The sequence below is a fragment of the Chironomus tepperi genome, unplaced genomic scaffold, assembly GCF_022539635.2.
Source record: "Chironomus tepperi strain 1889 unplaced genomic scaffold, CSIRO-AGI_Ctep_v1 contig_465, whole genome shotgun sequence".
Lineage (NCBI taxonomy): Eukaryota > Metazoa > Arthropoda > Insecta > Diptera > Chironomidae > Chironomus > Chironomus tepperi.
The window spans coordinates 91,180-106,279 of record NW_027226587.1 but is presented as its reverse complement, the minus strand read 5'-3'; the positions used below and the strand labels follow the sequence as shown (position 1 = coordinate 106,279).

Genomic DNA, 15,100 nt, shown 5'->3' with positions numbered 1-15,100 from the left:
CGGTCTAGGCTTACCATCATGATTTGTCGCGAAAAATAGAACATAGGTTCAAACAATTATACCGGATGTCTAAAAACTAGTTTTTTCGCGTTACGGAACAATTGATTGACCTTCATTTGCTTCACATAAATCAAAATTCATGTCTGCAACCTAATTAATCAATTAACTGTAATATTGCATCAGCATCATCAATTTCAATGTTTACATGGAATTTCACCATAAATTCATCCCTAACTTTAGGCTTCTAATCACTAACTTTAGGTTTCTAACCTTGAAATCATGGCGAATCCAATTGAAATTTCATTCAACTTGCTTCAGTAGGCAGAAAACAACTCCTTTCCCTTATCCATATTGTTTCCATTCATATAAAAATGTTAAACCCTTATCAAAAAAATATATTTTTCTAGAACTGCATCAAAATCATCGATTTGAGACAGTTAGTATGTAAAGGAGATGAAGGTCAAACATTGTTTCTCGAATATTCGAGTAGCTCGACCTAATCTACCTAAACATATTTGTTAAAGAGGGTAAATGGGATACAAATTTTCTTGATAGACTTGATTGAAGGGTTACATGTGAAGTAAGAAGGAAGCAAAACTTTTCAAAAAAATGTTATATCTATCAGTGTGTGGCTTTCTCAAAAGCGACCGCTAGATATTTCAAAAAATTTTCGTCCTTAATATTCAAATTTTTTTCGACCGTTACTTTTACTTTTCTTCGTAACGTAAATTTTTATTTTAAAATAAGTTGAGTTCGAATTTTTCGACAATCTAATGTCGAAAAACTCGAATTTGAGATGGCCACACTCTGATATCTATAAAATATTAAATTCAGGATGAAGTATGCAATTGAAAACTATTGTAATGAAAAATCATGACCAGTTTCCTCAAAAGTCAAGATCATAATGCATTAAGTTAGAATTTATATTATTAGAAAAGTTTTTTTATATATTAAAAAGAAGATCAAAGTATGCATTTGTTGTTGACATCATTTCCTTCCTTTCATTCTTACTTTTTTATTGTTACAGATGTGGACTCCCATGAATATAATTCTATTGAATTTAGTGTGTAGTGACTTTTCAGTTAGCATCATTGGAAATCCATTTGCCCTAGTAAGTAATGTCTTGGATGAAATTAATTAATTAATGTCAAAGTCAAGGAATAGTTCACATAAATATTAATAAATCTTTGTCTTTGTAATCATTTCAGGTATCCGCATGGCATTATCAGTGGATCTTTGGGGAATCCCTTTGTATAGCATATGGCTTTTTCATGTCACTTTTAGGTTAGTATACTAAAATTTAATTTTCATGGATTAATCCCGAGAGACACAATTGAAGAAGGATATCTGAAAGGAGCTTCGACACGGAAGTTCGATTTTAAGATATAGCTCTTTTAATAACATCAAATGGAAGCCGCTTAAATTTGGCTGCCATATGATAAACAAGATAAATAGTTTTATAAGGCTGTTAAATGGAAAAATCTGGCATATGGCGCTATTTAGGAACCAATAAAGCTAAATGACATGTAACTGTGACATAAATTATTTGGCATATCAAGCCATGTGGCAGTCACATTGGGTTATATGCCATGGAAACACATGTGACTGTTACATAGAGCTTTATGACAAATGAATCCATGTGGCTGCCACATAGAGCTTTATGACATATTAAGCCACATGGCTGCCAAACAGAACTATATGGCATATGAAGTCACATGGCTGCCTTATAGAGCTATATGGCATATGAAGTCACATGGCCACCTTATAGAGCTATATGGCATATGAAATCATATGGTCTGCCACATAGAGTTATATCCATATGATGTCATTTGGCTGCCACATAGAGCTATATGGCATATGAAGCTATATAGCTGACTCGTAAATCTATATGACATACGAAGCTATATGGCGGTCAAATAGAGAAATATTGCATATGAAGACATATGGCGTCATAGTTGCCATATTTGCCTGTTTCAATTTGGTATACAAATGGATAAGATTAGATGTCAATAAAAGAACTTTAACAAAGCCCAAAAAGCTCCACAGCGAAAACTTCTTCATTTGTGTCACTCAAAGTCCAATATCCATCCAAATCCTGATTTTTTGAAACTCTAACCTCAAAGCTTTCACAACATTTACTCTATTTTAATTGCAAAATGAATTTATAATAAATTGTAAAAGACAAAAAGTTTTAAAAGCATCAGCAAATATTGAGCATTGAGTTTATTTCAAAGCTCGCTGTCGACTGTGTTTCTATCCAAGCACTGCTATTTTCTGCATGGGTAATTAATTTAGAATTTTACAGCTTTTAATTTCAACCAAAATTTTATATTGTTTGCTATAGAAAATTAAATTTTAAATTAATTAATTCAATATTTATAAAAAGCTGTCAGAGGTTCGGTTCCATTAGAAATAAATAAATTGTAAATTGATGTTGTGTTTACTGAAGTGTTAAATTATGCTATTCCCATGCTACATTTTGAGGTTAGAATGGAATTCATACAATTTTGTAATTTTCCTAAAAATAAAGGAACATCCACATAATAGACATTCTTTCATAATAAATTAACAGACTAATTAAATATTTACTGAGAATTTGTTATGTATTTGCGGATAATTCAGGCTACATTCTTCACGGATAACAACAAAATATGTTTACAAAAAATGAGATTTGCCTTTAAGACCTGCTTTAATATTGTGTTGTTGAATTTGTGAAACATGCTTCCCTAAGGATGGGCTGTTCTATTGTTCCGTACCGTATAAGTCACCTCTCTATCTACTGAGAATTTGTGATTAAGGTCCCAGAATCAATACCGAAGGAATTTCGGGAAGGTATACCTATGACAGCTGAAACAATAAAAGTCATTTTTCACGTTACATTTTAAAGGCATTGCCCATAGCACTTCTCTTGTTCTTTGTGACCTTCTAAGAAAAGCTATTAGGAACAGGTCTGTAAACAGAGCATTTCAGACTCAATTTAAGCAAGATGTTATTATACATTAAAGCATGTTGATGATTCCTACTTGAAATTTCAAATTAGATACAATTGGAATTGCTATCAACATTCAATTACCCTCTCGAATAGCACATGTCGGTTAATCGATACATAAGCCAGCTCAAGATTATCTCCGAACAGCATACCATATTTTCCATGACATCGCCATATTGATGGTAAGACCGTATGCTTTCCCGAAATCCAGGTCTCGGTCCCGGTCTCGGTATCGAGAAAGCATACGAAGACGTGAAATTTCCCGGACAGCAACTTAACGGCTGATTTTAGTCCGCTTTTATGACGAAAAAATAAGTTCACTGCTTTGTGCCGCTTGGGAATATGACTCTGACTTAGTGCTGGATTCTGTTTAAATCCGGCTCTATGGTTATATGGCAAAGGCTCTATGACTTTATGACGGAGGCTCTATGGCTACATGCAAAGGCTCTATGGCTCTATGGCAGAATTATACCCGGATTTAAAGCGAATCCAGTATGAACCAGAGTCATACCCGAATTTATACAACATACAGCATAGTGCCGGATTCAAAAAGAATACAGCACCAAGTCAGAGTCATGCCTTCGAACGGCACAATGCGACGAATCACATTTTTTGTCGTAAAAATTGAACCGGAATCAGCCTTGATGGTGTCGTCAGGGCAATTTCACTTCATACCGTAGCGGTGCCTTGATAAACACGTTACGCTGTTCGAAAATCAAATAAATGTCAAATCACCCTGAAGTCGATTTTTTTTATAGATCAACCGATATATGCTACTCGGTTCCTTATACTCAAAGTCAGATTATTGCTGTCTATTCAATATAAGATTCATTTCTAGTTAATCCCTCAGATTAAATCCATAATATGAAACTAATTACGGTTTATATTCAAAAACTTACTTCAGCATCAATGTCAAGCATCCTCATGTCAACATATCCTAAATCATCTACAGAGCGGAGACATAATAATCCCCAATAAGTTTACGGTTGAATAAATTATCCAAAAAAACTTTATTTCCTGTTTGTTGAACTTCGAGACAAATTTTTAGACCTTTATTCAGCCTTAAATATTGGATGTCATCTGTGAATGATCCTCAGATTCCCAGTATCCTTCCTTAATAATGAATCTGTAAATCATTAAGTGAATTCTTTATTTTGCAGGTATAACATCAATTACGACATTAACAGTATTAGCTTATGAACGATATTGTCTTGTAAGCTGTCCATTTTCGGCGACTCATCTCTCAACGAAAGGTGCTAAATTAAGTGTGTGCTTTATCTGGATATATTCATTTCTTTTGACATCTCCACCGTAAGTTTAAATTTTTAACTTTTTTAAAGCACTTCTTAACTTCTTTTTCACACTTGTCAGACTGTTTGGATGGGGTTCTTACGTTCCTGAAGCTGCAGCGATAAGGTAAATTTTAATAATATTCATAAACATAATGTGACGCAAGTGACTGCCTTAAAAATTATTTTGTCATATTTTCCAAGGAGTAGACACTTCAAGAGTACACGACTGTACTTACTGCACCTTACTGTACTGACTGTCCTGACTATACTGACTGTACCTTACTGTACCTTACTGTTCCTTACTGTACCTTACTGTACCTTACTGTACCTTACTGTACCTTACTGTACTGGCTGTACTGACTGTACTGACTGTACCTTACTGTACCTTACTGTACCTTACTGTACCTTACTGTACCTTACTGTACCTTACTGTACCTTACTGTACCTTACTGTCCTTACTTACTTGTATGAAGTGCACTACTATACTTTTGGAGTGTCTAACCCTTGAAATATTCTTCATCTTGGATAATTGAAATTGAGTTATTGGATATCCAAAGAAAATGATTCACAAGAAGATTGAAGTCATGTGGGATGTATTTTTGTTTTATAAGATAAATGTCAGTCTTCTTTTATTGAGCGTATAGTATAACAAAGAAAGGAACAAAAAAGCTTCTTTTGTTATTTTATACCCGAATTATTCAAGGTTTTAGTTATAAATAAAATTTTTATGTAACATAAGAATTTGCATTGAGGACTAAGTATCTGGAACTTGTTAGTAAGAAATATTTTTAGATAGAATAATAGAGCACTTGGACTTCGTCATGCATTCATTTACTAGGAAGGCATTTATATTATTATTACATATTTTATTCATCCTTCCTCTTAAATTTAGCGAAATTCTTTGTAGAATACGTAAACAATGTTTATTTATACAATATTTATAATGTTCTTCTTAAAAGTAAAGGTCATGCTCAGCTTAAATATACTAGTTGAACATGCTACTCTTCCGAGCAACACAAATGGAAAAGACTTGGCCACAGAGTAATTAGGGCTCTACTAAATTTCTTTTGTTAATACATAATAGAAGCCGCCTCCATGAGGCGCCCATATACTTACTTACTTCACTGGTCGTACAGATCAGTTGTGATCGATGACCTCCCTTATGACTGCCAGAAAGGCGTCCATATGGCAGCCAGAAATAGTCGGCTCTCATGGAAGAACCTTCTTCAATTGTGTCGCTTGGGTCTCATCTTGGTCTGCTCTTGAGAACAAACTCTTTGCTTGCTAGTTTCAGGTTTACAGCATTAAATCTTTTCAAAGAAGTAAGTTGTCCCAGCAGTTGATTTAAAACATTGTTTAAATCTTAGATAGGGTTTTAACGAATTATTAAGTCTGAGACCAGAACCGAGACAGAAACTACAAGAGAATTCTTCTAGATCTGAGTCTCGAGAACGGCAAATTTTGGCCTAAGTCTCGAGAATCCACAACTTAGAGAACCAATGTCCATGTAACCTCTAGTTCCAAATATTAAGGTTTATTCTTGTAAAAGCCTTCTTTGGAAAATTTGCAGCTCTCCTCTTTATTTCCTATTTCTAATAACACCATTCATGGTATCTTACGGTGCCTAGTTCATACCTAAATTCTGGGTTCCTGTCATTTAACTATGAGCTTTAAGATCTCAAAGTATGTAAGCTTTGAGAAAATTACTTGGTTGATGATAGGATTTGAACTCAGGAATTCAAATTCAACTCCAATTATCGTGACCCATTTCTTACTAATTAAGCTATCAAGACCTTCTTACTTCTTAAGAGCATCACAGTTTAAAATCATTCTGATCCAAACATTGAACTGATCTTTGACAACTCGTGAAAGATGAGGAGAGTTGCTTTATTTTAATACAAAAAATGAACTGCGAATCAACCCTCATCGCCTGTCATACACCCATTTAACAGCTTTAAGTCATTTATCCCACTTCATAAAGTACGAACAAAAAAAATATTTCAATTACTGCGGCACATTCATTGTACTTTAGATGACATTTCAAGCTTTCATTTAACTACTCAACAACTCTTTTCAAAAAAGTAAAAATATCACTAGGGCTTGAATTCATTTGAGACAGCTTTAAATCCCCTCATTTTTCAGATATGCTGCGGTTTAATTTTTAATGTCAAAAATATACAGCAACCAACCAGCCAAGTGAATCTTTTGTGTTTTGTCTCTGACAAACATGTGCTTTTAAATGAATGAAAAGCCATAATTAATAATAAAAAAAGTCCACTTTTTGTTTGCAGTCGCTGATTCCATTATATTCATCTTTTATATCTGAATATATTCTGGTACATTAAATAAGATAATCTCTTCCTTTAATGTGCTGAAAATCAATATTTAAACATTAATTTTTGTGCTATTAATCTGAAGTCCCATAGTCCAATACGGGAATACAAGGAGAGATGGAAATTAATTTTAATTAAATTACATTTATTTCATTCATGCACTTGCATGCATGTCAGTCGAACTGTAAATTTTTTCGTTATGGTTTTTCAATGAAATAAAGCTTATTTAGATTGGATTTTCAGATCTGTGGGAATTTCAATCTGAATTAATATATAAATTTCTAAAAATCAATAAGGGTGCTGTTCATTTATAATGTTCAGTGGGGGGGAAACATGATTTAAAAAATAGTAGTTCCAAGAATTTCATTGTTAATTTTTGATCAATTTCAAAAATATTATTTTGCTGTGAATTACAAATTAATTCAAATTTTTTTAAACCGTTAAATCAATGGTGTACAACATTTTATCTTGCACGATATACATTGGTGGTAAGCCTCGACTGAAACCACACACGGCATATTGTTCATGGCATTTCCAGGATGCCCAACACAGCACTCGATAGGAGAGTCCTATATTACTGAATCTTAGTATTTACTCCTTGGCTGGGGCGCACGAGGGACCATTGCCGCGCGTAGGGAATGTCTAAAGACATCCACAAAGTCTGAAGTAGTTACCTCAAGGACTGGGACGTCACTTGCCCTTCTGTATACATGACCTTATTCATCTTATTATTTAAGCAACTTTATTTGCCTTTATTTTCTTTAATTAATCTCCCGAATAGCACAACTCAGTTTATCAATCCAAAATTGAGGTCTAAACAAAAGTGACTCTTGTATGTTACCAGATTTAAACCAAATCCGGCATTAAGTCTGGCTCACGCCGACCTGGCACATGATTCCATAACATACAATGTTACAGCATATTCGTCTGAATGAGCGTGTATATTGTTCGCATTGCATGAACATGTTCCTTGTCTGTTCTGGATTTTTGATCGATTAGCCAATTTGTAATATTCGGGCTTGCATGTTGGGCTAGGGATATTTAATTTCCAACCAAAATTGCGCTTAAATTCCTCCATAAGTAACAAAAAGACTTTCAAAAAATTCTAAAAAGTGCTCTATTATATTCCATACTCTATCCTCAAACAACCCAACAGTTACATCGAAGATTTATGAATACCACTTATGTTTGTAACAAAAACTTTATATACCACTAATGTACAGTTCCAATTTTCAAAAGAAATTCCTCAAAATAAATTCGTTCCATAAGTTTTGCATCCATAAAAATATTTTCATCCTTCCTTTGCCATTAATTCACATCCATATGATCTTTATTGTGTATAATTTTATTAAAATGCAATTTTTGTGAAGTCACTTGAAACTGAATATATGTATGTACATACATTCACTTTGTACTTAATATCCTTTTTTCTTCTCTTTTATTTTTTTATGAAAATCTATTCAGCTGTTCTGTAAACTGGGAGACGAAGACTCTGAATGCGACAACATACATTATATTTTTATTCATCTTTGGTCTCATTGTGCCTGTTTGTGTCATAACATATAGTTATTCTAGAATAATTAAAACGATGAAAGAAAATGCTTTAAGGGCGGGACGTGTGAATAAAATTGAAAGTAAAGTGACGAGAATGATTGCAGTCATGATTATAGGTATGACCTGAATAATGAATAATATATCCTTTTGTCATCAAAAAAAATTTACATAAATCATGAAAAAATATGAAACATATCTTCTCATCCCGATCGGCACAAAATTTACGTGGCAATACTTCAATGCATCCAACGCTACATGACAGCAGCTTAGACGCCACATGACAGACACATGAAAGCCACACAACAGTCACTTGGATGTCATAAGACAGGCACTTGGATGTCATATAACAGTCACTTGGATACCACATGATAGTCACTTGGATACCAAATGACAGTCACTTGGATATTATATGACAGTCACTTGGATGCCATATAGCAGTCACTTGGATACCAAATGACAGTCACTTGGATATTATATGACAGTCACTTGGATGCCATATAGCAGTCACTTGGATGACATATGACAGTCACTTGTACTCAATATGACAGTCATTTGGTGTCATATGACAGTCACTTGAATGTCATATGACAGTCAATTAGGTGCCATATGACTGTCACATGGATACCATATAACAGTCACTTGGACGCCATATGACAATCACATGAATGTAACATGACAGTTACTTGGATGCCATGTGACAGCCACTTTGAAGCCATGTGACAGCAACTTTGAAGCCATGTGACAGTAACTTTGACGCCATATGACATATGTTGCATGGCAGCCATATCACAGAGACTTGGGTGACATTTGGCAATCACTAAGCTGCCCTGAATAATTTGTGCCGATCGGACAAGCTTCCGGTGGCGATTTATCATTGTTGGAGCCATAAAAAATTGCTGTTGCAGTGAGTCTGTGAAGGCAATATATGAGAGATATACCATATTTTTATGTATTATTAAACTTTACATTGGATTTACTTGCAATAAATCTTTCGCATTTTTCTATTCATTTTTTCGATAAACAAAACAAAAAAAACAGCTTTCCTGGTTGCGTGGACTCCATACAGCATATTCGCACTAACAGAACAATTTGCTGATCCTGATATAATATCAAATGCTCTTGCGGTGCTGCCAGCTCTTATTGCGAAATCTAGTATATGTTATAATCCAATTATTTACGTCATAAGCAACTCTCAAGTAAGTATCACACATTTTATATGCTTGCAGAACTTTCACATTGTTTTTTAAATATTCTGTCGAAAAATATTTATCATATCCTTTTTAAGCACAAAGGAAACGGGAAAGTCATAAAAGCAAAATACTTGGAAAATACATTTATTATGTTAGACATGAGAAGCTGCAACATTTGGAATGGGGTAGAAAATTACAAAAATGGTTTATGCTTATTTCCAAGCCATATGTCCGGCTTTTGGTTTATAATCATTAAAAAGTTTTGAAATTAAGAATTAAATTAATTGTTGGGATTGTGAGTTTAATGATGAACAACATGGTCTAATAAAGTTTTAAGTATAAATTCTAGCGTAATCCAAAAATGGGTATGATTTAGTATCTTTGCCATCAATTAAATTTAAAGCAATTATGTCTGAATGAAATATAGGGACTAGCTAGAAATTTATAGATCTGAGTAGAGAGGAGTAGAGGGATGTGTGGCTTAAAAATTAGGGGGAAGGATTTATGATTTCAGCATGAATTTTCGAGGGAAAAATCTTAAATTTTGAGGTGGAAATCGGAAAAATGAATACTAACCCTCACATTCCGTAAGTTTATTCCCTAATATGCTAATATGACCGGTCAATTGGGACATGATAAATAGCTCGAATAGCAAAAATCGATTAAGAAATCATATATTCGGCCACAGTCCTGTGTTTATTACAGTTTCGATTTAAATTTAGCACTATAGCGCGTCCTAGAGCGACGTCAGTCTGGTGCTGCATTTTTGATCCTTTTTATCGACGTGTGTTATTTGGGTAGTTACAAAAATTGTCTTATTCATTACTATAATTCATAAAAATATTTCTACGATCCCGAGCGACAAAAATGAATTTGTCTGGCCACGGAGCTTTTAATGCTCCACTAAACCTTTTTTATTAAAAAATTAATGGAAGCCGCCTTTTTTGACAGCAATATGATCGCTAGACGAATGAGGTTTCAATTTGTTGTGATAGAGGTTAAGCTAAGCCTTAAATGCTCCGTGACGATGCCTATTTTATTTGTGTCGTTCGGGCATAAGTCTGACATATTTATTTTGTCACTTTAGTTCAAATTTGACCAACAACTCATAAATTAATCAAAAGAATTCCAAAAATACGTTTCATACAATATCAAAATCCTCACTACTTCCATACTTTTCCCATGCCATATTAATTTTAAGAGGCTGAATGATACTTTTTTTCTCTGTATTTATGCACAAGTACAGCTTTTTTTATTTTATCATTCAAGACTTATAAAATATGAAAAATTGTTTGCATTAAATATGCAGGATTATGTCTACTTTAACAGCAAACAGAGAAAATTATTCATAAAATTGAAACATTCGTCTGACCATGAATTCGTATTTGATTTTCATACAGTTCAAACAAAAGTTTATTTATTTTTCATAATTCGATGAGCACATGCTGTATAAGATTCAAAATGATGGTCAACTTAACTATAAAAGAACTATTAGTTGACAACTTTTTATATAACTTTTATTAGTCGTATTTTGTTATTTGAACTAAGCATAACAAAGTTTCTAATTAGAAGCTAATATTTATGAGAATACTTATCTATTAAACACATGTGTGGGTCGTTCAAAGGATACGCATGTGTTTGCGGTGTATTCGTAAGAAATGGCTAATCAATCCTCTACCCTCCTTTTTGGAACAAATTCTTCAAATACAATTCTGGATGTCCATATTTGAACCACCTCTCTGTGACATAATTTGTTCAGAAATTCAAGCAACTTACCCAAGCGGCACAATACAACAATCCCCATTTTTCGTCACAAAAATGGGTCGGAATCGTCAGTCATGGTGCCGTCAGGGCAACTTCATGTCTTACCATCAATACGGCGTCGAATAAATTGTACAATTTTCACAATTTTTTCATACAAAACTGACAAAATTGTACAATTTTCTAATTAACATAAACTGGTTTGAATTATTTTCATATTTGGAAAATGTAAGTGAAAAATTGATTTTCCAAGGGGTTTTCATCTTTTTATAAGAAAACTGAGGTGAAGTTTGCCTTTTCCGAGGATTTTTCATTTTAATTTAAGAAAAATAAGGCAAAATTTGGCTTACACGAGGAATATTTCACTCCAAATAAGAAAATAGAGACTAAATTCAAATTTTTCGAGAGGTTTTTCAAAGAATGATTTATTTTTTTAGGGATTTTTCCACCCCAAATAAGGAAACTGACGCAAAATTCGGCTTTTCTGATGGGTAATTTACCCCAAATATATAAATCGAGGCAAAATTCGGCTTTTCTGAGGAGTAATTTACCCCAAATATAGAAACCGAAGCAAAATTCGGCTTTTCTGAGGCATTTTTTACCCTTAATAAGAAAACCGAGGTGAAATTCCCTTTTTTCCGTTGGAGTTTTCATCATAGTTTAAGAAAATTATTGCAAAAAATAGCAATTTACAAGATATTTTTCCCATTCTGTAAGTAAAAGAGTAAAAATTTCACATTTCGCCAATGAATTATGCATCAAAACATGATTTTTCAAGAAATCCAGTCAAAATAAACATTTTTCACCTTTTCCATGTTTTCACAAAGTAATTTTACTGCTCTGAAAACTATGATTTTCATCTATTAACTGGATTACTAAATTGCTTAGTTTCTTGAAATTTACATCAAAAAATTGTAAAAATTGTAAAAATTGTACAATTTTTTCATACAAAAATTGCGAAATTGTGAAAATTGTACAATTTTTACAATTTTCACAATTTTTTCCATACGAATTGTAAAAATTGTACAATTTTCACAATTTTTTGTTGAGTGTCTGAGCCTTGCTGGAATCCATATGACTCTAGTATCCAAATGGCTACCAAATAGAGGAAGCTTCCATTCTTTGTTTATAAAAGAACATTAGTGGAGTCTTAAAAGCTTGACGGAACCTTCTTCATTCGTGTTGCTCGGGCATAAGTCGAGTAGAAGTCGGAAAACAATAATCAATCCACCACCACTGCTGATGCTGTTTCTGAATAACTCTATAAATATTGAATATACTAAACCAGAATGCTTAAAGCTTCATTCTCGGATAATTTTAGCATGGAATGAATTTTGAAGCATTTCATTAATTTGTAATGTTCGTTTACGAACAAGAAATAGAATATTTAAGATCCTTTGAGGTAAATCTTTCTACATAAAGTATTAAATTTGAATTCATTAAATTAATTTTCAAAAAAGCTTTTGTGAAAATATGCATCATTTTATACCAGAAACTAGATCAAATGCATTTTGTTGATTGAAAAATTTTCTTTAATTTGTTAGAAGAGTTTTAAAGCATAAAGCTTAATTGAATTTAAATTGACTTCGCTCGACATAAGTCAACTTCGCTCGACTTGAGTCAGCTTCGCTCGACTTGAGTCAGCTTCGCTCGACTTGAGTCAATTTCACTCAACTTGAGTCAACTTCGCCCGACTTGAGTCAACTTCGTTCGACTTGAGTCAACTTCGCTCGACTTCAGTCAACTTCGCTCGACTTGAGTCTACTCCGCTCGAAATGAGTCACCTTCACTAGACTTGAGTCGACTTCACTCGACTTGAATCAACTTAGCTTGGCTTAAAGCTCTGTCAAATTTAATATAAACGAGAATTCTGAAAACCCGAACAATAAGACATGTCATACTTTTCAGTTCCAAAAGCCCTCGAAATAATTCAACTATTAAAACTACAAAAAAACTTCACCGAGTCTCATTTTTCATCCTCGAAGCATTTCAAGAACAAAAATAATTTTCCCCTCGAGACAAAATTTTCAATTAAATATTTTTAAAATTGCTCCTTCACGCTCACCGAGGAGCCATTTACCATCTTCACGCTGCATTTCTTAATCAGCATCCGAATTAAATTTCTCTCTTCAATCTTCAATCTAGTTGATATAATTTATATCGTCAGACTGTAAATAGTTGTAATTCCTTTTCTTATTCCTCGGATGCTTTAGTTTGTATGCTTAATGGGTTTTGTGTTGTGAAAAGATCTTAAGGATATTGAGGCTATGCGCATTTTGATTTGGAGGAGCTTTGAGGAATTGCAAGACACCCGAGTAGGACAGTGTGGTTGGTCCTGTGGCATTTCGTTGCCATATAAGCGGCTAGACGTGTGCAGGGGGTCGTCAAGATTTAGGAGGGGTGAGAAGGGGTTCGGGGAAAAAGGGAAGGGTTTGATCCTCAAAGTACTCCTATCCTTGAATACCCCTCTGGACGTAAGGAAGCCCAGGCGCCCACTTAATGGCTTATTTCAATCAATTTTTACCTCGAAAACTAAAATTAATCGGGACAATTTCCTGCTAAATTGACCCATTAAAGCTTCACATCCCACGCAACACAATAACTTAATATAAAACCTCTTTAAATAGACAGCATAAGCTCTGAAACTAAACATCACACTTTTATTTTTCAATACTATTGATTGATATCCTATTAATAAAATAGATTTCAATATAAACATTGAGCTACAGACAGCAAAATGTTCATTTTCGATTTTGAACAATGATATTTGAACATGAGGAAAGCATAAAAAAAGGGAAAACGTGTTTGCACACAAAATTCAATATAAACATCATTTTCAAATCTATTGAAAACATAAACATCCATTCTCATGTCCAGCATAAAATTTGCATTTCAAAGAATAAAATTAAAAATTTAAATGTATTAAAAACTGAACTAAATCGAGTATTTTGTTATTAATTTACAGTTTCGTGCATCATGGAGGAGAATATTCGGAAAGGAAAATCACCATACAACAACCATGAACGAGACACTAACAAATCAAATGTCAGAATCAAGTTGTAGAGGTTATATGGAATGTTCATTTACAAGTTTTGATAAAAAGAAGAAAAGTCGACATAAAGGAAATCGAAAACGTGCGAAAATAATTCAATTAAATGAGAAGAAGGATAAAGACTTAAATATTTTAATAGGAAGTCAAAAATTACGACATAATAATAATGAAATTATGAAAAATCATAATAATAATTTAAAATCAACTCAAATAGAGTTGCTTAAAAGTGATTTTCAAATTATAATTAATGAGCATCATGAAATGTCTGATTCGAATGACTTCAAAGACAAATTTGTGAGTTGGAAATGATTGCGAGTAAAGTGGAAAAAACATTTTTATAAAATCGAAGATACTTTAGGGTAGAAATTAGGCTTTCTCAATTCCAATAGATTCTTGAAATCAAGATCAAAATTCAGTTTTAAAAATTGCGAGTTTTGGTCCTGGCTTTGAAGCTTTGAATTGAGATGGAAAATTCGGAAGAGCTTAGGTAAAACCTAGGGAGAAATCACTTTGTGTAAATTTTAAAATGCAGTAAAACATTGTAAAACGTTATCAAATGTTGTAAAGGCAATTAAAACATTGTAAAAAGCGGTAAAACAATGGAAAACGCTGTAAAATGATGTAAAATTAAGTTAAACTTTGCAAAAGATCATGAAACATTGAAAAATGTCGATAAAACAATGTAAAACGTTGTCAAGTGTTTTAAAATCAAGTGAAACATTACAAAAATGTTGTAAAATCAAGTAGAACATTGCTAAATGTCGTAAAATATGATCAAACATTAGGAAAAATTGCAAGAAGTAGCAGAACAATGTTTAATGTTGTTAAATGTGGTAAAATCGAGTGAAACGTTGCAAATTGTTGTTAAAACAAGTAAAACATTACAAAATGTTGTAAAATCAAGGAAAACATTACATCGTAAAATATGA

General features: G+C 33.1%; 1 protein-coding gene across 1 annotated transcript; it reads left to right on the top strand.

The window, feature by feature from the left end:
* Positions 1-1,027: 1,027 nt before the first annotated feature.
* Positions 1,028-15,100, top strand: LOC139099190 (vertebrate ancient opsin-like). Its single transcript, XM_070651587.1, has 8 exons — positions 1,028-1,111; positions 1,209-1,284; positions 4,150-4,300; positions 4,361-4,405; positions 8,079-8,284; positions 9,207-9,364; positions 14,085-14,465; positions 14,957-15,100. The coding sequence occupies exons 1-8, from the start codon at positions 1,028-1,030 to the stop codon at positions 15,098-15,100; spliced, it is 1,245 nt and encodes a 414-aa protein (XP_070507688.1).

Bases quoted from the DNA above. Each gene is read 5' to 3' on its own strand.
- LOC139099190 (XM_070651587.1), top strand. From the start codon at position 1,028: ATGTGGACTCCCATGAATATAATTCTATTGAATTTAGTGTGTAGTGAC. The intron at 4,301-4,360 runs GTAAGTTTAAAT...CACACTTGTCAG, and splicing joins TTTCTTTTGACATCTCCACC to ACTGTTTGGATGGGGTTCTT. The intron at 8,285-9,206 runs GTATGACCTGAA...CAAAAAAAACAG, and splicing joins GATTGCAGTCATGATTATAG to CTTTCCTGGTTGCGTGGACT.